The sequence below is a fragment of the Astatotilapia calliptera genome, chromosome 13 (genome assembly GCF_964374335.1).
Source record: "Astatotilapia calliptera chromosome 13, fAstCal68.1, whole genome shotgun sequence".
NCBI lineage: Eukaryota > Metazoa > Chordata > Actinopteri > Cichliformes > Cichlidae > Astatotilapia > Astatotilapia calliptera.
Window position 1 is genome coordinate 4,512,131 of NC_137434.1, and position 25,669 is coordinate 4,537,799.

General features: G+C 41.4%; 1 protein-coding gene across 9 annotated transcripts in view; it reads right to left on the reverse strand.

Annotated features, from left to right (window-relative positions):
* rims1a (regulating synaptic membrane exocytosis 1a) overlaps nucleotides 1–18,129 on the reverse strand; it is a 117,756-nt gene extending 99,627 nt beyond the window's left edge. For 8 of the 9 annotated variants that reach the window (XM_080288029.1, XM_026190751.2, XM_080288028.1 and 5 more), the window contains exons 1-2: nucleotides 17,583–18,129; nucleotides 13,560–13,634 (exon numbers count right to left, since the gene is read on the reverse strand). In XM_080288029.1, coding sequence (XP_080144155.1) covers nucleotides 13,560–13,634; nucleotides 17,583–17,743 — 236 coding nt within the window. In that variant the 5' untranslated portion in view covers nucleotides 17,744–18,129. The remainder of the gene's footprint in view (nucleotides 1–13,559; nucleotides 13,635–17,582) is intronic. The other variant, XM_026190749.2, reaches the window with a different exon arrangement.
* Between the last annotated feature and the right edge of the window lie 7,540 nt (nucleotides 18,130–25,669).

Here is a 25,669-nt window from a genome sequence, read left to right on the forward strand (position 1 = left end):
GAGAGCACCAGAGCCAACGGTGGAGCTAAGTGGGTAGTGTGCTCCCCAGACAGCGCTCCATATGGCCTGGCAATGCCATACACAGCCAGGCAGCACAAACACATGCATACACACTGCACTCAGACACACACAAGTACCCAAACACTCCCCGCACAAACAATCAAATTCACACACGTAGTGCATATTGACACATTAATTACCATGTACCCACACATGTACAGAGTTCAGTCTGAGGAGCGATGCGACTCCAGCCGCTCTTTTAAAGAATACTAAACCATCACGTTTGATGTGTTGATATTTGGTGTTTGAAGGCACCAAATTTACTGTAAGCACAAAAAATTTAGGTTAGCGGCGGCAGAGATTTGTCCAGCTGGACAGATTTATATTTTACCGCGTGAAGGGGAAGGAGAGCAGTTTTGTGCAGCCTTCAGTTGTCTGTTCACCGAATTCAGTATGTACAACATTTGTTCGTGTGATTTTGAGCCAAGACGTGACAAGAAACGTTTTTTTCTTTTTTAAATCGTCGCTCTCAGATATTCGTCCAATGCTGCGGCTGCTGCCCATAAGCCAATACATGAGCCTGCGTAATCGTTGTGTTGCTCCCAAGCATTGAAAAATTTGGAGGGTCGTGCCAGGAAGGGCATCCTGTGTAAAAGGTTTGGCAGTCCAAACATGGAGATAGACCAGGGCGATGTGACCAAAAATATTTATCACGATATATATTTGAAAATTTGCGATAACGATATAACCGATGATATAATTGACACTAGACAAATTACTTTACAACTCCACAACTTTATTAGTGCAAAAAAAAAACCCATCAATGTATTTTCACTTGAACAAGCAGCTGTTTTTATGTGCATTAAAGTTATATAAAAATGTAACAGTGCAAAAGTTCTTGCTGACAGTTTAACCAAAAGGCATTTCCAGTGGAAACTGGCCGACATATCCTCAGCATAACCATGTATAATATCCACAAAACTTAAAGAGCTTATACACACACAATACGGTAATATTATGTTGAAGCACAGTACGTATCACTCCGCGAGGCTCCTGCCTACGATAGCCGTAATGCTCCGACAATCCATCAAGCGGTGCGGCGTCGTAGCTCAGCAAAGTCGTACTAAAACATTTGACAGATTTTCGAGCGCCGTGTACATAAAATCGTTTCGAGGTCAGTAAACACAACCAGAACTCATACATAAGGCACACGGGATTATAAGGGGCTCTGTCGATTTTCAGAAAAGTCAAAGGATTGATTTTAAGTGTATTTTCCAAAAAACACGGTAATAACGACGGCCCGCTAGCATGCTCTACCAAAAATAGTGCTTTGTTGTGTATCTGACGGACGAAAGCTAAACCAGTTCCACACTGAAGTTTTCACATTTTTACAAACCAATTCTGGTTCATCCGTTTCATTCAGCAATACGCTTTCGCCCTCATTCTTCGTCGCTGCCATGCTTTTTCCACCATGTGTGTATGAAAACAAAGGCACTGCGCATGTGTGTTTTACCCAAATTCTATCACGATATTTTATTTTCTTATCGTTGCCCAACATTATACCGGTATTACAGTGAACGGTATGATATGGAGATCACAGTGATTCCATACCTGATTGGTCCAGGCCTGGAAAGAGGCGGCTGTGGTGAAGGTAGCAGCCCAAAGAAGAAGAAAAAAAAGATGGCTTCTAACGCAGTTTTAGTAAGTCCTATAAAATTTGCCAACACAACACGTAGCAGAAAACAGGAAGGTAGATTTTGCCCAGTTACCTGACAGAAAGAGCAGAGGGTGAGATAAAGTGACCAGCAAACTTTGCAGCCCTTCAGTTTATAATTACTACTTTGATTTTATGTTCAGAATACCGGTACATATCGCTGCATGTAGAATAATAAAGTAATACTTAGGAATTGGATCTTCTGAGATCTTCTAAGGTCTAAACCATCATCTGTGACCCTACCCCTAACCCTAAATTATTATTTTTTTAATCTATTTTGGTCTTTCCCAATTAAGGTGGTTGTTGGATTGTCTTTAGAGTTGGAAACCCTGCTTCTGAGGGTGCAATCATTCTCTGAAACCACAGTTTCAGTATCAGAATTAGAGAAACTTTATTAACCCCAGAGGGAAATTAAGTTGTCATAGCAGCAAATATACAACAAACATCAAGCACTTATATAAAATGAGTGTAGAAAAAGAGATATTGATAGATAAATATTAAGATAAATAGACAAATATAGGGATAAAGGTATAAATATGCATATACATATAAATATAAAAGGACAACAGTGTGCAAATATTTGTCGTGGTGTACAAAAGTGACAGGATGCAGGTTCTTTTATATCTTGGTTTTTGGGCGATGGTTTTGATTCGTAAACTTTTTTGAGGGAGGGGCTGGGCGGCTGGTTGAAAACTGGAAGGAATGAGAAAATTTGTCTTTGAGTCTTTGAGCTAGCCTTTTGAGTTTTGACTTTTAAGTTTGGTGAATTATGTAGCTGGGAGGGACACGAAGTAAAACTAAATACCAAACACACTAAAACAGAAACTAGTGGATATATTAGAAAAGGATGTTGAATAAGGAGCTGCTGGGCAGGATGAAAAGACTACAGAGGAGAATCATGGATGTAGTGAAGGAGGATATACAGAGGGTTGGCGTGACAGAGGCGCACAGAGAATACGGTGAGGTGGAGGCAGATGAGTCGCTGTGGCGTCCAAGGGTAGGGTATATTTAAATCTCAAACAGATTCAGAACTGATCTGTACAAGCCTTATTCCTCCAGTAACAATTCAGAGAAATTTTGACCCAGCACCCTTGCACAACGCAAGTTATTTTGCTGCCTCCAGAAGCTTCTCTTCCCTTTGCATTGTGATTTTTCTAGCTGTTTCTTCACTAAATTTCTCTGCTGCTTTTTTACGTCTTAAAGGTGGCGACTGGTTTAAGGGCAAATAAGTTGACTGTTTCTCAGTGACAATCAACGGATTGTCACTGAGAAAAACAATGAAGTTTAGTCCCCTTGAAAACCACGAATGGACCCTCCAAAAAGCACATGTGCATGGTCCATGCGTGATGTTTTAGAAAAAGGGTTCATATTTGTGTTCATGACAAAAAACGTTCTTTAGTGCAACACTAAGCTACACGCTTGAACATCTTTGTTTGAGTCACGCTAATCATATCATATCATTTCAATCCTTTCTGCTGATGTCTGTATAGCAACCTCCAGTCAAAACCATTCACGTATCTGATGCTCACTGTGAGTCTTATTCAGTACGCATGGAAACCTCTCACACGTACAGAAATGTGAGCGTGTGTCAGGTCCCTTCCAGATCCCCGCTGAAGCAGAGACTTGCGGGAAGACCAGGATAACTGCCAATCCCTGTAGGGAGTAAGGAAGTGACTCCTCGCCAATCCCAGGGCTCACCGAGGTTACTATGGGGCTGCTGGGCCATTGCCATGGTACCCTGCCATCAGGGGACACCTGGCCAACTGCATTTGTTGATGTGAGGTGTAAACATCCTTACACCGCAGTACATCCATGCTGCCTCGACATTAGCTCTGGGGGAGCGATGAAGATTTTTGGACTATGGGAACAGTCCAAAAAAGTGTCAACCCTAAACAGAGACAATAATCAATCAATATTATGAAGGCTATACTTCCAAATGTCATGTAATTATTTCAATAACTTTACACAAAAAAAGGTTGAAATTCAATTTCATAAAAGCCTGAGTAATTATTAAGATAATTAATTTTGGCAAATTAGTATTCTAATAAACACAGGTCACTGCGCAAAATATGATAAAATATTAATAAAACAAAACATACTCATTGAAAATAACACAAGTTCTTTACTGACGTACATTGTGACAATAGTAAGATAACTGGATGAAAGCCCTGCATATGGTGATTAACTACAGATGAAGGGTTACTTGTTCCCATACAGACAGAGAAAACGCTACAACTCCTGGTTTTATTTTTTAAGGGTTTTTTTTTTTATAGATTGAAAACGAAGCCATGAGATTAACTGAAAAAGTGGACAGTATTCAAGTCTAGAATAAAATGTTTTTTCTCACAAAGCTTCCAGATTACCAGCAGCTCAACCAGCAGCTCACCAGAAGTCTATTGCTGTGACTACTGAGCTAATCAACCTGACAAACGTTTGGCATAAACTGACAATCACGAGCCAGGTTTGCTCCCTACGGTTTTTACAATATTTCTGTGAGTTATAGGGATGTCAATCCAGAAGCAGTTCTTGTATAGAAACACTTCCCAGTAGTCTGTTTGCCTAACGATTCCGCTTATCGGTTTCACTTGTACTTGAGCTACAATCAGCTGATTATAGTTCGGCACCTGCACAGACAGCATGCTAAGGCTAAACTAGCCAGGAACCCAGAGTGATGTTAAAGCTGAGTGAATGCTGACCCCAGCCCAGCAGTCAGACCCTGAACTTCAACAGGTAACAAATGGATGAGCAGTCAGACTGTAGCCTCCATTTCTACCTGCTCATTTTTCTATAGTAAATCACCGTGGCGATGGCTTTAAAGTCTCTTTGTGCTGATTTCCATCTTTGCTTTGTATTCAAAACTAAATGCTAACAGAAAGATCATATGTCCTCATTAGGATAGGGATTTGTGTTAGTGTAGGCCTCTAGCCTGTTGGCTTAAATTGTTAAATGCTAATTATAAAACAATGTGTTTCAGGTCATTTTATAAAGAAATGCAAAAGTAATGTATTGAGTAGTGTAATGAATTACTGTCTCCTGGGAGTAACAAACTAAATTACTTTTAAGGAAAGTGTTCTGTGTAATATGTGTAATACATCCACTCCACTCTGATCACAACAAAAAGGGGGAATTCCTCCAACATGCACACACTTTGCAATGCAAATGAGCCAATGAGAATCGATAAGAGAATCACAATCTCTAAATTCTTAAGAATTACCATTCTCAGTGAGTAAACACTACACTGAGGTGTACTTAATAACTAGTTGATCAGCTCATATCGAGTTGATCAAAAGAATGGAGCACCATACCATAATGTTAATTAATTAAACAATCATTTTCTGCCAACTTCACCAGACACATATTTACCTAACAGCCAACAAGATTCCACAGCTGAGACACCTTATATGCTGCTAATTGGCAATAGATGCTGTTCATAAGATTTTATCTTTCTGGCTAACAATGCTAGCTCAACTTGGTCAGTAGGTGACCAGCTTATTAGCCACTATGATAAGGTACAATAAGCTAAAAAGACTTCAAAGGTTACAAACTTTTGATTGACCAGTGTCGGAGTGTTAAAGAACAGCTTTGAAATTCTCATGAGTTGTCGCAAAAGAAAAATTACCATCATAATCCAGCTACCCCTTCGGCGCCAGCTGTGGGCTCAAGGCCGGAGCCGAACAAAAACTCCCTGATAACGACTGTGTTGAGTCTGTTCCTTCCCATTCCATGCAAGGCCACCTGGGTTGGCTGGAAGACTGTTTACTTAGCCTGGCGGGGCGAAGGACACTGTCTCAGCTGAACTATGGACACGTACACACATACATATACTAGAGCTGGGCGATATGAGATTTTTTCATATCACGATATGTTTTTTTCATTTCAGTCGATAACGATATCTATCACGATATAAGCCAAATAACTATATTTGTAAGATTTAAATGTGCCGTTGCTCACAAGTAAAATGTGAAATAATCAGCAGCTTGTTTTTATTTAAATATTTATTTCCCATAATAAGTTCAACAGGGGAGATGTACTTAAGGAACATGAGACTTTTTCAGATAAATAAAGGCAAATATTGCAAACTACACAAAAGGCAGCTGCTAAAGCGTTTAAGTTTCAAAATAGAACAAACGAAACAGACTAAATTGTCAATTCCACTTAGAAACAAAATATTAATTCTAAAAATAAATCTTAGTTTGTTTTACAGAAGAACAGACAAAACTGACTAACTTTTGTCAATATCAAATAAACTGAGAACTAAAAGGAAATTCTCAATCTCTCCTTGTTGTATAGCTGAGCTTTTCAAACAGTTTTAACAGTTACTTTAGTCTGACAAAAGCCGAATGACGAATTAGCGCTTCCAGTCAGAGACTGAGGCTACGTCCACACGTACACGGGTATTTTTGAAAACGGAGATTTTCCGTTTTCGTTTTAAAAAATAATCCCGTCCACACGTAAAGGCAGAAATGAAGGAAAACGCTGCTATGAACATGCCAAAGCAGCAGGTGGCGCTAGATTCCTAACCGTGCAGAAATGTTGGCCAATCAGAAGTCTAGAAGCCTCGGTGGGAAAAAGTAAACAAAGCTGCGGCATAGAAGCAGAACCGAGTCGTATGTGTGGAGGGACAGTAACTGTGTGTATATGTAAGCATTTAAACACTGCAGAGAGTACAATTAACAGTATTGTAGAAATTCATTTCACCGAAACAATAACGTGGCGCACAGTGTGACGCATGCACCAGTTTATTGTATTTCCAGACTTGCTTTCGGCACAATTTACAGTGCACGCTACTCTGTTTTTTGTCAGACTTGAAATAGCCAAAATACCTTCACACTACGGAACTTCTATGGCTCTTCCGTTCGACAATCTCTCCGGCATTGGAACCATCATCTGTTTTCTCTTTGGTCACGCTCGGTTGATTTTTCTAGTCGGCACACTCATTTCCTCCATTACCCGGGCGGTACGGTGGCTGGCTGCTTCCCAAACAAACACACGTGCGGCTTGGCACTTGTGCTGTACGTAACAAGTCACGCGACGTGACGCTGCGGCTGGGATTGGTTCGGCTCTGCGCTACTTAATTTGGATTGGCTGACCTTTTTTTTTTTTTTTTTTTAAGAGGACAAGAGCGGCGAAGTCTATCGCGATAGTTTAATTTCTCTATCGAGTAAAAGTTATATCGCGATACATATCGTTATCGTTCTATCGCCCAGCTCTAACATATACTGATACTGATAAGCACTCACTGACGCATCACCCTCCCTACCCCGGATCCAACGCCACCTCCAACGCTTACCTCCCCTCTGATGTGGACATCGGGTCAGTTGGAGGCGCAGTCAAAAGATTGCAGCGGTCCCAGATCAGATGTACACACTGGAACACTTTCCCATGTTGCTGTCTGTGTTTATTGTGCTATGGTGTGTTGATATCTGTGCATTCCTGTATTATCCTTCTGTGTTACACATTTCAATGTTTTTTGTCCTCGCTACCTAGCCTGACCTGTCTCCCCAATGTGATGTTTGTGTATTGTATGTACGGTCGGTAAGGTCTGTCATCTCGGTTGTGGGCAAAAGACCTGCAACTGACAAATAAAGGCTATCCCATCTCATCTCATCTCAAACCAGGTACCATGTTATCTAGGGTCTTTAGACTGACTGTGCTAGACGCACTCTTTTAATTTCTCTTGCTGTAGCTATTTAGCTACAGCTAAATATTACTGACACTATGTTAGCAAAGAGGAAAATGCAAAACTATTGATCTGTTTTGGAAAAGATAATTTTTAAGTAATGTTAAGCTATACTACTACTATAAATTCAACCCAAGTGCAGCCTAGTGTTTGGATAGGAATTAAAAACTTTATCCTATCACAAGCCAGTTACAGCTAAGGAGAGATTATCGATCACAGTAAAGATTAAAAGCTGAGACATACAGTGATTGGCCACAGCTCCATCACCACACCTGTAAATGAAAGCACAGCTCTGAGTTTAAGTCTTACCACTATCCAGGTGGACGGGTTAAAAAATAATCCAACAACCTAAAGTTGTTATGAAAGATGAAAGTATCATTTACTCATACCAGGGTGTAACGTAATTGTTGTTTTTGTTGGTATTTTAACTCTAAGGTGCCTCAAGTGGCCAATCTAGGAAGTGAAGTTTTTGACATTTTCACATTTTGTTCATTTTTGTAGCCCAGACGCTGCTAGGTGGTGTCTGCCCAATGCATTTTTATTTAAATTTAACCAAATCTCAGAAATTACATGTATGCTTATAGTAGCTCAGCAGTTATTCCAGTGGTTGCTTTACAGACATGATATTGTCTCTATCCCAGTTCAGTGCCCCATGAAAGGCTGAAGGAAAAGTGACTGTAACGTCTGGTGTTCACAGGAATTGCGTTGGGAACACTAACCAGATAAGCGCAGATTGTATAATGTTAAAAATGAGGGTCATATTGTGGGATTCCTCAGAAAAGCAGATGTGCTCCAGCTGACTTACTCTGTAATCCCACCTCACTTTCTGATCCAGCGACACACTCACACACACTCCAACACACATACAGTGCAAATAGCACATAAACAAGCTTTATCCTTTGATCATTGTGTGGCAAAAAAACAAACAATTTCTGGCTGCAGACGTCACTGCAAACAGGAATGCATGGAAACCCGGTTTTCAGTCCACAAATAACCAACGAAGACGGGGGTCCTTGTATGACATCAAAGAGTGTTTTTAAAGCAGCACTGGCAATTCAGGTCTGTATTAACGACTATTGATCAAATAAGCAGACTTTAAAACACACACACACAGACACACACGCAGCGGTGGAAAGATGATCACTGAGCAGTTCCATTATAAAGAATTGTTTCTGACCAACCCATCAAGCATCCAATTCCCACTAATTGGAGATGAGATGGGAAGGGTTATTTCGGAGAAAGCTAACCTCTAACCACCTGCACTCTCAGTAGGATGTTTGCTGGAAAGCTTGCTAATGAACTGGAGTGTTCAATTTACAAGTATGTAGAAGTAAATAGGCTTTGCTGGCAACGCTAAAGCCCAAAGTATATTTCACACAATAAATCTACACATGAAAGTTTCATTTTTGCAACGTTAGTCAATACAGAACCATTGGAGTTTCCTAGATAATTGATTGATACGAGTATTATGATCAAGGTTCAAGGTTCTGGCGTACTTGGATTGCCTTATTATCATATTCGCCAACAAACGACTGCACAAGCTCAGAAAACAGACGTTCCTTCATACAATCCTGGATCAAACTCATAATTGACTTTTTTAATAATAGATTGTGTTCAGTTTTTCACAACTTTGTACTGTTTTAACTAAAGGATGCCTATTGAAAAGCTGAACATTATTCTACTGGTTAATGTTGAGTTTTGACTTTCACTTCCTTAAGAAACCAACAAAATACTACGACAAAATAATTTGCAGTACTTTATTCCAAAGTTGGAATAAAGACGGCAGGAAGAAGTAACTTTACTGATAAGCACTGTTTGTAGGTATGCCATGAAAACATTTAATGATATACTGAACAAAAGGACCTTCACCCTATAGATGAAAGCTCAGCCTGACAATATATCATTTCTATTGAAAAGTACTGACAAGGTGTCATGGTCCCTGTGCCTCACCAGCTGATCCTGTATTAGGCAACATGTGTTTTCTCTCTCTCTCTCTCTCTCTCTCTCTCTCTCTCTCTCTCACCTGCCGGGGCGGTGCTCATTTTGGGCTCCCGCCCCTGGCCCACGCACCTGCTGCCTATCGGGATGATCACAAGGCCGATTTAAGACAGCAGCACTGTGTCACTCGTCGCTGGATCGTTGAGCTATCAGCGTCAGTCGCTCAGTAGTTTGTGAATCTGAATCTGTGAGATCGTTCCGTCTGTTCGCCTCTAACTGAAATTTCTGTGTACAGATCTTTCCCGGACCTTTCCCTGCCTGCCTGTCATCCCGTGGACGAGTGAGTGGATTGTGTTTACCCAGTGTGGGGAGTGAAGAGACAGAGAGCCTTTGGAGGGCGTCAGCTTCCCGTCTTTCCCCTCACATACCCCGGAACCCTGGACCCCCCTCCCCTCCCTCCAGCACGTTGTAAATAGCATCACCTGGTGTCGTTGTGTAAATAAATTTGTAAACCCTGTAAAGAGTCCCGGTCTGCGCCTGAGTCCGTTAATTAAAACCTGACACAAGGGGTGGAAGAAACAATCGGTACTGTATATCTCACAATAATTTCTGCAGCAATACAGGGACACCAAATATTGATATTTTATTAAATAAATCAAAATACTGTGGGAATGCTATGAGTAAGAGGTCTCATCTAATCCACCACCATCCTGAGATAACGCTGGGTGAGTAAACTTACAGTATATTGAATCGAGTCTGAATGAGCCTTGGCCAATGAGTGTGACTCAAGGAGACTCGACTCAACTGTCTTAATGGGCTCAAATTGTATTCTGGTTATATAGCTATAGAACAGGAAGACAGCTTACATATCTTTTGACATGTCTATCTAAAATCTCCAATCATTATACACTGGATTGAGATCTGATGATTTTGACACTAATCAAACCATTCAGTGACCCATATACCTAAAAAATGGGTGTAGTGTTATTCTAGGAGACCACTCCATTGGGATAAAAATGTCTTATTGTCATAGGATAACGGTGATCACCCCAAAAAACTTTATTTTGATTTGCAGTGGCTTTTTCCCCTAAAGCTGGGGTATCAAACATAGGGCCCGGGGGCCAAAATCAGCCCGGCAAAGACCCCAAATCTGGCCCACTAGATTAGATTTTGAAAGAGGGCATACGTTTTGGACTTTTAACTGTATTTTTAAAGGTGGAACAGCTTTTGCTACTAATAAAGACCTTCCCCATGACCATTTGTATGACACAAAAGTAAATAAGTAATAGCTTAACACTGAAATGACAGGAAAGTTCCTGTTTTTCACTATCTACTATAGAAATTTCAGTTTTTTACAATGGGGCCACATAGAAAAAATGAATTTTTAGTGAATTAACAAAATGTTTCTATTTAATAATAATAATAGGTTATTCTGGCCAATGCACTACTAGAACTTTTTCTGTATAATAATATTAAGATGTCTCAGGTATCGGGTCAGGGATAGCTCAGTAGGTATAGTGGTATAGTGGTGGCCCCATGATCGAAAGGTCGGGGGTTTGATTACAGCTAAGCAAGGTACCATCCGTACACACTGCTCCTCGGGCTAAATGCAGAGAGGAATTTCCCAACGGGGATCAATAAAGTATACATTATGATTAAGTGTGTAGTTATACTTCTTTACACTTATCGAAAGGGGGAGTTTCACTGATCCAGCCCACTAGAGATCAAAGTGGGCTGTACGTGGCCCACAATGTAAAATGAGTTTGACATCCCTCCTCTAAGGGGACAAATGGACCCAAACCATGTCAGCAAAATGTCCCACACAGTAACATGACACTGGATTCTTTCAGTCTAGTTCAAGTGTTTTTTTCTTTTATATGTACACTATGCTGAAACTGCATACGTAAAAGATAGACAAAAGTATTGGACAACATCTAAAAAACTGAATTCGAGCATGGTACTGTAATAGAATACCATTCCTGCAACAAGTCAGTTTGTGAAATTTCTTTCCCCATAATAGAGAGTCCATGATCCCATGATGTTTCCTTGATGTAAGTGGTATTTTTACAAAGTGAAAACATTTTAGAACCACAACCACTCAGCCATGAACTCACGTAACATCACAGAGCGGGGTCACTGAGTGCTAAGGCCCACAGTGCATAAAGGAAACCAGCGATCAGCTCCTATACCTGCACAGGTACAAACCTCCTGTGTTAAGGTTAGCATAAAAACTGTGCACCAGAAGCCTCGTGGCATGGGTTTCCATGGCTCCTGCAGGACTAATGTGTAGGTTTCCCAAGCTGTTGTCCATATGGTGTATTATGTAAAGAATACAGGCTGATCTCTATAGATATGTATCTTAATCAGAAATCTTAATTCCCAAAAAATGGGTCTAGACATCAGCCCAATAAATCTAGTATGAGCCAAACTATAAATCTAAGCTAACAAAAATATAGTGATTCGTAGTTACAAGTGATTGAATACTAATAATATATTACTATAATAATTATGAATACTAAATTAAAGTGCAAGTGTGATAAAGATCTTTGGTTTGAAGTTTAGCTTTAGTGCAATATATGATCATGCTAACCTTTGACAGAGAAGAGAGACTGATTATTATAGAAGAAGGTATTATTAGATTGCTGTATCCTCTTTTACAGTGAATGAAATATAAAACAGAGTTAAAAGAAAAAAATAACTAACTGGAAGAGACCTCATTTTCACTTAGCAAGCAGCCACCAAACAGCTAACAGCCAGTTAGCTTGACTGTATATAGGGAGAATGTTTTCCAGGTAGAAAGCTGCATTATGCTAGCTAAGGGACAGTGCTTACCTTCTCTATGTTACATAGTAGGTGAGCATAACAGTTTCTTCTTTTCATTCTTCATCTCTACCTAAAACTGTTTTATGTGTCTTCAGAAGCATGCATCCATCCTAAAAGTTTGTGTACAGCACCAGCTTCCACCAACAAAGCTAGTGAGTAAACATGACTAGAACAAAACCTAGTTTAGATACTCCACTGACATTTCCATTCATTCTAAAGGAAACGATAAAGCCTTTCAGGTGAGACATTGCTGCTAATTCAGCTTTTTAGCAGTCTTTAGGAGGCATCATTTCCCATAACCCCCAGCGCTTTGTGACCTCAACGTCACAGCTCAACAGAAGAGTACAGGGATCACAGCTAGCTGACAAGTCCATAAAAAAGACTGAACACTTATAGGTTACTAGACAGCAGAGATTATATCAGCTAAAACAACAAGAGGATTACTAAGCATTTAAGATATGGACGAAATCAAATCACTATACTCTCCCTGACAATCTTCAGGTTTTTCTAATGAAACCGGAAGTTTTTTTCTGCCATCACTAAGTTTGAAATGCCAAAGATTGTATAAATTCAGAAATCTGCATCAAAATCAAAAAAATTGTTACATTGCATCTGATTTTAGAAGGCAAGAAAACGAAACATAAATCCCATTTGCTTTTGAAACTTGGATTTAAGGATCTTAGGTGGGTTTTTTCTAAAGGAAAATGATGCCTCATGTTGCATAAATCTGTTCGAACATGTGAGAGGAAGATGACGCGAAAGTCACACAACCGCATGATAGAAGTCATTCCTCCAGACGAGCAGTTTTGGCAGAAGAGACGAGCAAATTGTGAGACACACAGAGCATCTGAATCCAGCCTTTAACCAGCCACTCTACGGAGGAGGAAGATAACATCAGCTAGTCTCTAATGACTCAGGCTCTGGACTGGACTCATCAGACCAACCATGTCCTTCTTTACAGCGGAAGCTCTGTAGGTTGCCGCCTGACAGATGACAGACAGCAATTGGTCTGTTTGTGTGTGTCTTAGAGACACAGAATGCTAAAATAAAAGTTTAATAAACATAGAAAATAAATCTAAACGTCTAAATGACGTGCCGTGTATTTCTGTTCCACTTAAGGTATTATGCAAATTGCATAATAATGGCTTGAGTCACACTTGCAAAAAATAATCACCATCGTGCGTGTTTATCTTTAATACCGCTGATTCATCTGAGGTGTAAAACTGAATTTCACAACAAACATGAGAAACACCGTCTCGATTGGAGATTGAGGCCAGAAAGGCGACTTGATGCTAAAGTGACGCAAAAGCAAATATTAGCTCGCATTTTTAGCAACTTAGGGCCAGTTCCGCATCGATGGGGTGGTATTGACCTGGTGGTTAAAGAGTAGCTGTTGGCACTCACCGGACGTCGTTTTGCTGCGGGGGTTTCTTCTGTCCAACCAGGTTCACTGTTCTGGCTTGGATAGGCTTTTCTTCTCTGAAAAACACAAAGTTAGAAAAGTGCCGTTAGTCCAGCGTTTTGCTATGATTTTGTTTGATTTATGTGCTTCGTCCTTCTAACATTGAACAAGTCACCAGTGACAGCCTTGGGGTAAAGGCTAGGGTTAAGTTCACGTCTATCCCTTTATAACTTCTACAAGGCATCTGCCCTGAATCCTACTGTCTGACAAAGCATGGCAGACCTGTCTTAATGTTTCTCTCCTATAAGCTGAAACATCTAAGCATAACAATTAGTCCAGAATTCAGTTACATATTGGTTCATTTTGGTACATTACATGCTAGCTTGTAATGTCAATAATTATCTTGTTATCTACATAAAACTTTGTGTCCTGGCATTGTTTTCTCAGTCCTTATTCAATTTTCATCCATCCGCTTCCACTTATCCTTTTCTGGAGCCTATCCCAGCTGTCATAGGACGAGAGGCGGGGTATACCCTGGACAGGTCGCCAGTCTGTCGCAGAAAACCATTCGCGTTCACACTCACACCTATGGGCAATTTGGATTAACCAATTAACCTATCCCCACAAACTGCATGTCTTTGGACTGTGGGAGGAAGCTGGAGTACCTGGAGGGAACCCACGCAAACATGGGGAGAACATGCAAACTCCACACAGAAAGACCCCGGCCTGATGGCGGAACTGAACTCAGGACCTTCTTGCTGTGCGGCAACAGTGCTAACCACCGTGCCACCGTGCTGTCCCTTATTCAATTTTATTTTTTCAATTTTACTTGTTCAGTTTTAGCAGAAATCTGCTTGAAACAGGTTCGAATCAACACTTTTTATCTTGGGAACAATCGGGATACCGCTAGGCATCGATGACGGGCCTTAGACAACACTGACATGCTTTCAGTATGTCCACTGACACATCCACAGTGTGATTCAAAACCATCTCATCCATAAACATGAACAGCAGGCTCTGATCAGTCTGATCACAGAGGGAACTCAAGAGAGAATTCCCCGCCAACACCCACGCTGTCTAAAACAGAAGACGTTTCTTTTTATTGTCAATACCGTGGGTACCCTGCTCGTTCATTATGAGACATTTTTGGCACATCAGGAATCGAGATATCTCTTCTACTGACAGTTTAAGTGCTTATACACTGACAGTAAAGGTAGCTTCGAGAACCTTGGGTTACCCCGATGTATAATATGACAATTCTTTCAAAAAAGGGGGTAAAAAAAAGTACTGTTTTACTTTGTACGTGGTACAAAACTCATAGCGAAACATCCTTGGGTTGTGTAATTCATCATAGCAAGCATCAAGGCTGAATATTTCATGTTAAAGATTCCACTGTGTTAGCGTAAAATCACAGCCTAATATTTGGTACAGTAATAGATTCAATATTATATGAAACTACAACTTATTTGTCAATCATACAAAAGGCAAAGTTCAGCATCCTCATAGCCTACATGACGGTTAGAACTACTAAGCTGTATCTTAGGCACAGGCTAAACAAGCACATCTTCAGAAGCTAGAAGATGTGTTTCTAGAAGGTGTTACAGTTCAAATAAACTCTCATATATGCACGGTTCCTCTGTTAAAGGCGTACATATGCCAGACAAGCAGAAATTCCATAAGAGGTGCTTGTCTAACTAACTCTAACCAGGTCAGCAGTCAAATTTGAGCACATATCACATATGTATAGTACAAAAGATTCTTTATCTATTTGAGCTTCTGGTATTTCCTCTGTGTTTTGTCTTCAAGGTGAGACAAGTAACACATGGAACCCTCTATAAAAATAGAAAAATAAGTTATCAATTTGAGGAACCTTTATCATACAGTACTTCAACATTGTACACCCATCAGGCAATGGTTCTAGGATTTGAGTTAAGTTGATGTTTTTTTCTGTTTGGAGCAGCCAAAGTCCTCCCATAGTCTGGTGACTTGTCAGGAGTGTACCCCAGGTCTTGCCCAATCACAGCTAGAACTGGCAACTCTGAATTGGACAATGTTTGAGAAAATGGATGGATGGAACAGTGAAATGAAAAAGCTTCTAGAAGAAAAACTGTAATACCAAAATGGAAGTATGAGACTTTGTACAATTCAGCATGTGGCTTTGAAGCCAACAATAACTCTACACCTAGACGGGTCACCAGCAGCAACCCCGTTTTAATGGGTAATGGCCATGGAGTTTCTGCTTAACACTGGATAAAATGCACACATTTGTACTATTATGACATGCCTTTATATTGAATTTAAACCAGTGTGGCCAGAGACACCACTCATCGATTATTGAAATTATTATTGCTTTCGATTTCCATTTTTCTACCTCAGATCATTGAAAGCAGAATACAAATCATGCCCATTATTGCTGTGGCTTTAAAGTGAGGTTTGCACGCATGCACTGTGAACATATGCGCATTAATAGAAAGTAAACTGATGTGAGTATATCTTAAACAGCTCGTAAGTGGAGCGTATTCTCTGCCTCTGTTCATTACAGCCCACACTTCCCTACTCCTGGTACACTTAGCACACATGTATTAGTCAACCAACCAGTGCAGCTTTTCAGTGCAGACCCATTCGTACGAACATACACACACAAACACACACACACACACACACACACACACATACACACTGCTTTGCTAACTCAATCCAAACACTGGTGAGAGGAAACAGTGCTGAAGCCTATATAGGCTTGGACATGTGTGTGCTGACAGCCTTATCCGCAGCTTCCTCACTATGACATGAGTGAATCCACAGCTCTTTAATACATCACTGAAAATGATGCATAACCACTTAGGGCCGCAGCTATATACTGGACATTTCCTTCTTTAGAAGCAATGAATCGATCTTCCGTTCCAGTGCTGGGCCATCGTTCTGCACAGAGGGCTTAAAATAGAACAGGGACGTAAAGCTTGAGGAGCGCCTCTCTTAGGTGGGTCGTTCTGCCTTTCTTTGTACATGCATGCGTGCGGCTCCCGTGCATAACGTGCAGAAAACATGAGAAAAGGGGTCGCTTAAACTTGATGCATTTTCTGGTCCTGGGGGTGGGGGGTAAGGAGTGTGGGGGATGGTGGAGGGGGGGTGAACATATAGGTTCGTTCCTGCGCCGATTGCTGCAACAAACTGGAGCAGACTTTTCTCCATTTAATGTGGGAGAGAAGAGGTAGGATACACACAGCGATGTAAGTCACTCTTGATTCAAAATAACATGACACAGGCACCTTTCCCTTCCCTGCTAGAGGCCCACTGTTTCTTTAACAGCCTGTGTGATGTCTGCTGCAAGAGCACTGGCCTACATACAGTGCATAAGGCTGGGAAAGGCTCAACCGCACCCCAGAGCTGAGAACAGCAGCTGTTGAGATGGATGCTGCACAGATAAAAGCCAACAGGGAGGGCTTTACTATTCTCAGCGCCAGGCTTCACTGAGCCTCCTGCAATTTCCTGCTGAAATATTTCAGGGGAAGTACAAATACTTTCCACCTGACTCGGGCAGTGGCGTTGGGTGACGATGACAATCTCAAGGAAAGAAGTGCAGAAGAGAAATGTGTATGATTCATCTGGGAGGATGCTGCTGCTGCTGCTGGGTGACACACCCCTTCCCTTCTTCTTCTTCCCTCCCCTAACAAGTTACACCTGAGCCCTCACATCCAACGGGCCTGCCCACGGGAGCGTTCCAAATCTGTGAACTGGACATGCATGGACTAAAGCCTATGAGGTTCCTCCGGCACAGAGCTGCAGGCTACGTGGGCCTGTGAGTGAGTGTGTGGAGGGACCTGCAGGATGTACACACACACATACACACATGCATACATGATCACATACAGTGGAGTCCTGCAGCACGGGTCCTGCAGCTGTCACATTGTGTCCATACAGAGCAGACTTTCATGGACTTCAGAATGGAAACTGCCCAGGTCTAGTCTTCCTCTCTCTCTCTCTCTCTCTCTCTCACACACACACACACACACACACTCTCTTACTTTAACATGGCCTCCTCTTTCGCCTCTTCCTCCCGCTGCCGAGCCAGCACAGCCATGATGATCTTCCTCTCGTCCTCCGTCAGGTGACTGAGGTCCGGCTCCGGGATGGCCGGGGCGACGGGTGGGCGCGGGCCGCCCCGAGGGCCCACCGAGGCAAACATCTTCCCCGCCGCCGCCGCCACCACCACCACCACCTTGCCCCCTTCCTCTTCCCTCTCTCCCACCTCCTCCTCTTCCTCCTCCTCTTCCCTCCTAGCCTCTGTCGGGATCACGGATAGAAAACCCGCTGGCGGAGCCCACGGATCACGACATGGCCCACGGACAAAGCGGCGGTTGGAGCATCTGATGCGGTGTTCCCATGACGGTGGCGGGGGGCACCCAGGGCGGCGGCGGCAGCGGGCTCGGCGCTAGCTGCGGTAGTAGTAGTAGTAGTAGTAGAGGTGGTGGTGGTGGTAGCGGTGGATGTGGCGCTTTGGTTCCCGGTTTTAGCCGCTCCTTCTCCCTCTTGCTGCTCCGCTGTCTTCTCCCCCCTCCCACCGCCCGCCCGCCCGCCTCTCCCCTCCACCGCCTCCGTTTCACGGGGAGCCCATGTCTCCGGCGGTCGCTCGCTCGCTCGCTCGGGATGATGACTCGCGGGAGGAGGACCTCTTTTCCTTCCTTCAGGCCGGGCAGAGAGGAGGAGGAGGTGGAGGAGGAGGAGGGGGGAGCGGGGGGGTGGGGGTCCCCCAAAGGCGGCTCAGGTCTTCGCTCGGTGAGCCGGGGCCGGCTGTTTGGCTGCGGGGCGAGGCGGCGACTTCTTGTTTTCCAGCGCCGCCGCTGATGCTGCTGTCAGGGAGACGAAACAGTCAATGGGACCGCAGCCCCTCGAGCGCGTTCACTCCTCTTACGGCGGGAGTGCGCAGCCCTCATTTGAGAATGGGGGCTCCACTCACCGTTAAGATGCGCGCTCACGGCTGTCTATAGCACACACGGGAAATAAAGGGTTCCTTTAAGGGTCCACTGTGCGGGTTTAACGCCGCGTGACTGCATCCAAACACGAATCCTTTTATTCGTAGCGTTGTGTTTTAAAACAAAAAGTCCTGGTGTATTTTTCACTACATACCGGTTCATAATCATAATTAAAATGTGGGAGAAAAAACAAGGTAGCTTCGGGATATTTTGAAGGAAACTATCTAAAAAAGTGAGTCGAGGTTGGGGCTAATCTTACGCTTATTACACTATTATTACATATTACTATATAATTATATGTAGCTCTTAATTTATTCTTGTTGTCTGTTTCAAGAGTTTAAACCACATTTAGACTTAATTAGGATACATTTCATATTTCATTAAGGAGCTTTAATTGAGGGTCAAAAAACTGAGGATCCAGAAAACAGCTATTTTCCTGTGGACCCCCATACAACCAGACTTCTTTCCCACCAAATGAGTTGCCCGCTGCTGGCTGTCAGAAAGAATTTAGTTTGGAGGCATTTGTGCACTGGATTCACATTTCATCCATTTTCAGTATACAGTTTATGTAGCACACATAACATCAAATTTACAGCTTACACCAAGGGACTTCAGCAAAGATACAATTGTATTACAATGCATGCAGGCAGAAATATGTTTTTTTAAACGATGTTTATGATATAATAACTGCTTTACAGTAGCATGTTAATCATGTTTGGATCTTCAAGTAAACAATGAGAGCTATTTACACCTTCCATGGCTCCAAATCTAAGCGATGCTGTTTCTTCCATTGTTATTTCCAGGCTTTCTCATACAGAACAGAAAAGAAAAAATACAGTGACAGAAAGATTATGAATCAAAATTCTTATATAAAGGGAGAAATCTAAAACACACAGGCTGGATTTAAATGAATGAATGCAGGGCTAAAGAACCCTTTTCTAGCACTGCAGGAAACCCTTTGCAGTAAGAGTGCAGGGACTCTCCTCCTCCTCTCCCACCAATGATTGCGTGTTAGGATGACGCGAATCTCTCTTTTTTCTCCCTCCTTCCTTCCTCTCTCTCTCTCCTTTCTTTCCTCCTTGTCTACCCTTCTAGCAACCCTTACTCCCACTACACACAGTACTTCCCCATGCTGAAAAACACTCAGAAGGGAGCGTGAGGTTTACCACATATGTACGCTTATAAGGTGACATTTACAGTATGTCAGTATGCAACCCTCTAATTACAGAATGTGTGGTCTGCCGAAACTGTCCTATTCATATACGGGAGATAAACCACAAATGGGGACTGTAGATCCCACAAACTGTGTGAGACAAGATCGTGTGTTACAGTGATCTAAATATAGAAACACATCTTGTCTATTTTTAGCCAGAAATGCAGATTTGGCAAGAAAAAAAAGAATATATTTCGCTTTATTATTAAGCATATTTTTATTCCGAAATAAACAAAGTTCCATAAGTTCCTCATTAAGTTCCTCTCAAAGACCTCTGCATGTTGCTTTGTAAACCTCAGGAGCTCAGACCTCACTGTAAACTCAGTTTTTGTTTCAGCACCACGGTCAGCACACTGGTGGCCTGTTGCTGTTAGTTGAGAGCCAGTAGCACGCTGACACACGAGACACCAAAAACATGCCCGCCTTAGCCTAAAGTGACTGTCAAATAATGTTTTTGTAAATTATTGTTGGAGACTAACTGTACAGTTCATCCAGCCACACCTGTCTCACATAAAACTCTGAGTTTAATGTAGTACGGTTACACTGAGGGCTGGACCCTCACTGAGTGGAAGGTTTTAAGTGCTTAAAAATGTCTTTAGTCTTTGATGTATGTAAAAGAAAACAAGAAGTTAATAAAAACACAGAAAATTATTATTTTCTTTTCAGACTTTGAAGACACCACAATTTTTTTAAGTGTAACACTGCAAATGTATCATGATTAACATGATGTCAGAGCATTTCAAAATGACCTGTTCAGGTCCTGAAGCTGTTTAACTAATGTGTCATTTTTTACAAAATACGATTGTTTCTTATTATTATAAGCAAGATCTGATTTAAAAACATAGGCCAGCATTGATTGACTTCAGCTTCAGCATTAACACATTTAGCTCATAATAACAAATATTAGTTAGTCTTGTTTCCACACGTTAGATCCACAGGACACACCCTCTAATAGTACCTTATCAATATCTAGGCCGTCATCTTTTGGACTTTAAAGTAAAAGCCCTTTGACTTTTCCTTTTTGACTTAGTCTTTCAACAACTTCAGAATTCTGTAAAAAAGAAAATTCCTGTTTCCACAGGCTGATTGCAATCCATAGAAAAGTTAACACCCTCACAGGGGTATTATGTCAATGTCAAGTCAATCTGATATTTAATTTCAAAGTATAAGCCCAACTTCAGCATGGATAATGCAATAATTTAAACACAACATACTATAGCAATGAAAATCATTTTCCTATTTTTGTATATTGTTACTGTGTTGGTCTTCCAGTTCATCCAGTTTTCAGCATGGACACCCAGATAGACACCATGCTCTCATCCTGTCCTTTATCGTCCTTTATCACACATGATGGCAGTTGGTTGATAGTTCTTAAACACTGATGGTGTTGACTTCATCAATACAGGAACCAGACAAAATATGTTCCATAACAGCAGTGTCTTCTCCTGCTTCAGAAACAGGTTGTAAATGTTACTCAAGATGACAGACAACTACAGTGGCTTGCAAAAGTATTGGGCCCCTTGAACTTTTCCACATTTTGTCACATTACAGCCACAAACATGAATCAATTTTATTGGAATTCCACGTGAAAGACCAACACAAAGTGGTGTACACGTGAGAAGTGGAACGAAAATCACACATGATTCCAAAACGTTTTTACAAATAAATAACTGAAAAGTGGGGTGTGCGTAATTATTCAGCCCCCTGAGTCAATACTTTGTAGAAACACCTTTTGCTGCAATTACAGCTGCAAGTCTTTTAGCGTATGTCTCTACCAGCTTTGCACATCTACAGACTGAAATCTTTGCCCATTCTTCTTTGAAAAACAGCTCCAGCTCAGTCAGATTAGATGGACAGTGTTTGCGAACAGCAGTTTTCAGATCTTGCCACAGATTCTCGATTGGATTTAGATCTGGACTTTGACTGGGCTGTTCTAACACATGGATGTGTTTTGTTTTAAACCGTTCCATTGTTGCCCTGGCTTTGTGTTTAGGGTCGTTGTCCTGCTGGAAGGTGAAGCTCCGCCCCAGTCTCAAGTCTTTTGCAGACTCCAAGAGGTTTTCTTCCAAGATTGCTCTGTATTTGGCTCCATCCATCTTCCCATCAACTCTGACCAGCTTCCCTGTCCCTGCTGAAGAGAAGCCCCCCCAGAGCATGATGCTGCCACCACCATATTTGACAATGGGGATGGTGTGTTCAGAGTGATGTGCAGTGTTAGTTTTCTGCCACACATAGCGTTTTGCATTTTGGCCAAAAAGACCAGAGCACCTTCTTCCACATGTTTGCTGTGTCCCCCACATGGCTTGTGGCAAACTGCAAATGGGACTTCTTATGGTTTTCTGTTAACAATGGCTTTCTTCTTGCCACTCTTCCATAAAGGCCAACTTTGTGCAGTGCACCACTAATAGTTGTCCTATGGACAGATTCCCCCACCTGAGCTGTAGATCTCTGCAGCTCGTCCTGAGTCACCATGGGCCTCTTGGCTGCATTTCTGATCAGCGCTGTCCTTGTTCGGCCTGTGAGTTTAGGTGGACGGCCTTGTCTTGATAGGTTTACAGTTGTGCCATACTCCTTCCATTTCTGAATGCTCGCTTGAACAGTGCTCCATGGGATGTTCAAGGCTTGGGAAATCTTTTTGTAGCCTAAGCCTGCTTTAAATTTCTCAATAACTTTATCCCTGACCTGTCTGGTGTCTAAATCCAATCGAGAATCTGTGGCAAGATCTGAAAACTGCTGTTCACAAACGCTGTCCATCTAATCTGACTGAGCTGGAGCTGTTTTGCAAAGAAGAATGGGCAAGGATTTCAGTCTGTAGATGTGCAAAGCTGGTAGAGACATACCCTAAAACACTGGCAGCTGTAATTGCAGCAAAAGGTGTTTCTACAAAGTATTGACTCAGGGGGCTGAATAATTACGCACACCCCACTTTTCAGTTATTTATTTGTAAAAACGTTTTGGAATCATGTATGATTTTCGTTCCACTTCTCACGTGTACACCACTTTGTGTTGGTCTTTCACGTGGAATTCCAATAAAATTGATTCATGTTTGTGGCTGTAATGTGACAAAATGTGGAAAAGTTCAAGGGGGCCCAGTACTTTTGCAAGAAACTGTAGGTGAGTCAGCAGAGCCCTGTGGTTGATACCACCATAACCTGTAGCCTTCCTTGCAGGTTTAAAGCCACAAAGTTTACTCAGGGAATAATCAAAGACATTAGTGATGTTTGGAGGCCAGAGTGTGGGGTGGAAGAGCCAGTAGAGTTGCAAACTGAACCAGCTGAAAAAATTGTTCACCTCATTTCTCTCTCTTCAGGCTGCTGACTGACTGCCTCTCACCTTAGTCACAGTAATTATCTTCATTCCTTTCCACACATCCTTCATGCTTTTTAACTGCCAATTGAGCTCCAGTCTTCTGTTGTATCAGTTGTTAAATTTCAGTACCTTTACCCTTAAATATGTTTGATACTCATCAGTTCTTCCCTGTCACATGACCTGAGTGCTTTTGATATTAAATATATCAGAAGGTTTTCATTTTGAAATACAAAATCAGAATCATTTGATTATGACTGAATCAAATCATAAAAGGTGAAGTAAAATCAAGTTGAAATTGCTAGTATCTTATAATTCATAGTAATATCATTCTGAATAAAGAAACCAAACTGCATATAAAAACATTTACAAAGGGAATTATTTTTAAATCCAAGACCAGAAAGACTTGATTTTGACAGTGTGCAGCTTTGAGGCAGTATGTTATGGATTTAAAGTGGAATTATTCCATAAGAACAGGGATTTTCCTTTTAACAGCATTCTGAAGTCACTGAAAAGTAAGGTCACACAGACAAAGTCAAAGAGCATTTACTCTGAAATGCAAAATCAGACTGACTTCAGATTGACATGGTACCACTGTAAGGACTTGTATGGTTGACATGAACTCAACGTACTGTAGAAACAGTAATTTTTCTTTTAACAGCACCCTTACTTAATTAAAAAAAAAAGCTCATATCCAAGCAAATTCAAAGGGGTTTTACTCTGAAATGCCACCGGGAGGGTCTATAGTGTCAACATATACTGCAATTAGCCTGTGGAAACAGCAATTTACCTTTTAACAGTGTCCTCAATTCATTTGAGAAGTTGTGCATATACAGGCAAATTCAAAGGGCTCTTACTTTGAAATGCACAACCAGACTTACTTGACACGGACATGGTAGCCCTGTGAGGGTGTACGCTGTTGTTCTAGAGTGAAATTAGAATTTTCCTTTTTACAGCATTCTGAAATTCTCGAAAGAGTAGCTCAGAAAGGAAAGTTCAGAGGGCTTTTACTTTGAAATCCAAAAAAGGACTGCCTTGATATTGGCTAAGGTACTACTAGAGTACTGGGTGTATCCTGTGGATCCAGCATTAAAGTGTGAAAACAACACTAATTAATATTTGTTATTATGGACTGAATGTGTTAATGTTGAAGCTGAATTCAAACAAAGTTGGCTTTTGTTTTGAAATCAGGTCTCCACATCTCTTACCATAAAACTTAATATACACTAATATACATACTCAAAACTAAGTTGGGGCTGGCTTGACACCAGTTTTATACTCCCTTCTCTTCAGTAGGGCTAGCTAGATGCTGAAACACTGCAACTTACAGACACCTGCAGTTGTTCCAGAGACATGAGTGAAGTTAGCCCTCCACCTTTTCTAGTGTCAAACATTTGTGCTGGTTTGTGCCACTATCATTTTAAAGATACTAATAAAAGTTTCTAGAGGTCATCCAAGGTCAACCAGGGCCCCAACAATACTCAAATCAAACAAAATTGATGTCATGCATTTGTGCTACATTTGAGCTGCTAAAATTTTCATTTGTGCTGCTTTTGTTTTAAAGAATTTATTATTGGAAGTTTAAAGGTCAAAAGGTCAATCATCACAACCTTTTCACAAAGGGGCTTGTTGACCTTGGATGACCTCTAAAAACTTTAAATAATATCTTTAAAATGATTGCGGCACTAACAAAAACATTTGCAGCACAAGCGTAGCACAATTGACTGAGACAAATTTTGTTTGATTTGAAACAGTTGGGTGGGGGGCAACTTCACTCCGGTGTTATGGCAAAAACAACAACAAAAACCCCCACATCCCCACCTTTAACCCGTGACTTTGGCACACGTCGTCTCTTTTTATGCAACATGATTAATAAAGGAACAGAATTTCCTTTCATGTGTTATTGTTTAGGCTCGAATTGTTTTGATGTTTAAAGCCTCAAAGTGAGGAAATAATAACTCGACCCAAATCCATTAAAGCAAAAATAATGAGTCCATTTTTAAAATGTAAATACTAGAAGTACAGATATTGGTTTAAAAAAATGGCTTTAGTTGGGATGGTGGCACTGTTGCCTCAGAGCAAGAAAGTCCTGAGTTTGATTTCACCACCTGGCTGGGACCTTTCTGTGTGGTGTTTTCATGTTCTCCCCGTGCTGCGTGGGTTCTGTCCGGGTACTCCAGCTTCCCCCTACAGTCCCATGTCTTTGGACTGAATTTTAATTCAAGATGTTTATGCAATTTTACTAATTTTGAACTTCCATTATCTGTTTGCATGTCTGCATGTATTAGGGTGACTGTTACAGAATGCCTTAGAACCTTAAAAGATAACCTGTACATTTGGGCATATCATTTATAAAAGATTATATAGAGACAAAATTTAAAAAATATGCAGTCTTCCATTCAGCATGGTCGGTTTGGCACAGAGAGCTAGCAGAGTCTTAAAATTGCCCTGTACAGGTGTAGATTATTTGAACTGAGCCCTCATGGGCTGCAGTAAGTAAGCCACAATATAAAAGGAAATCAGCCACGTTTGATTTCATAATAAAAACAAATCTGTATTAACAGACTTGGAATAAATTCAAAAAAGCACCACTCCAGTTTGTGCCTTAAATAAATAATAA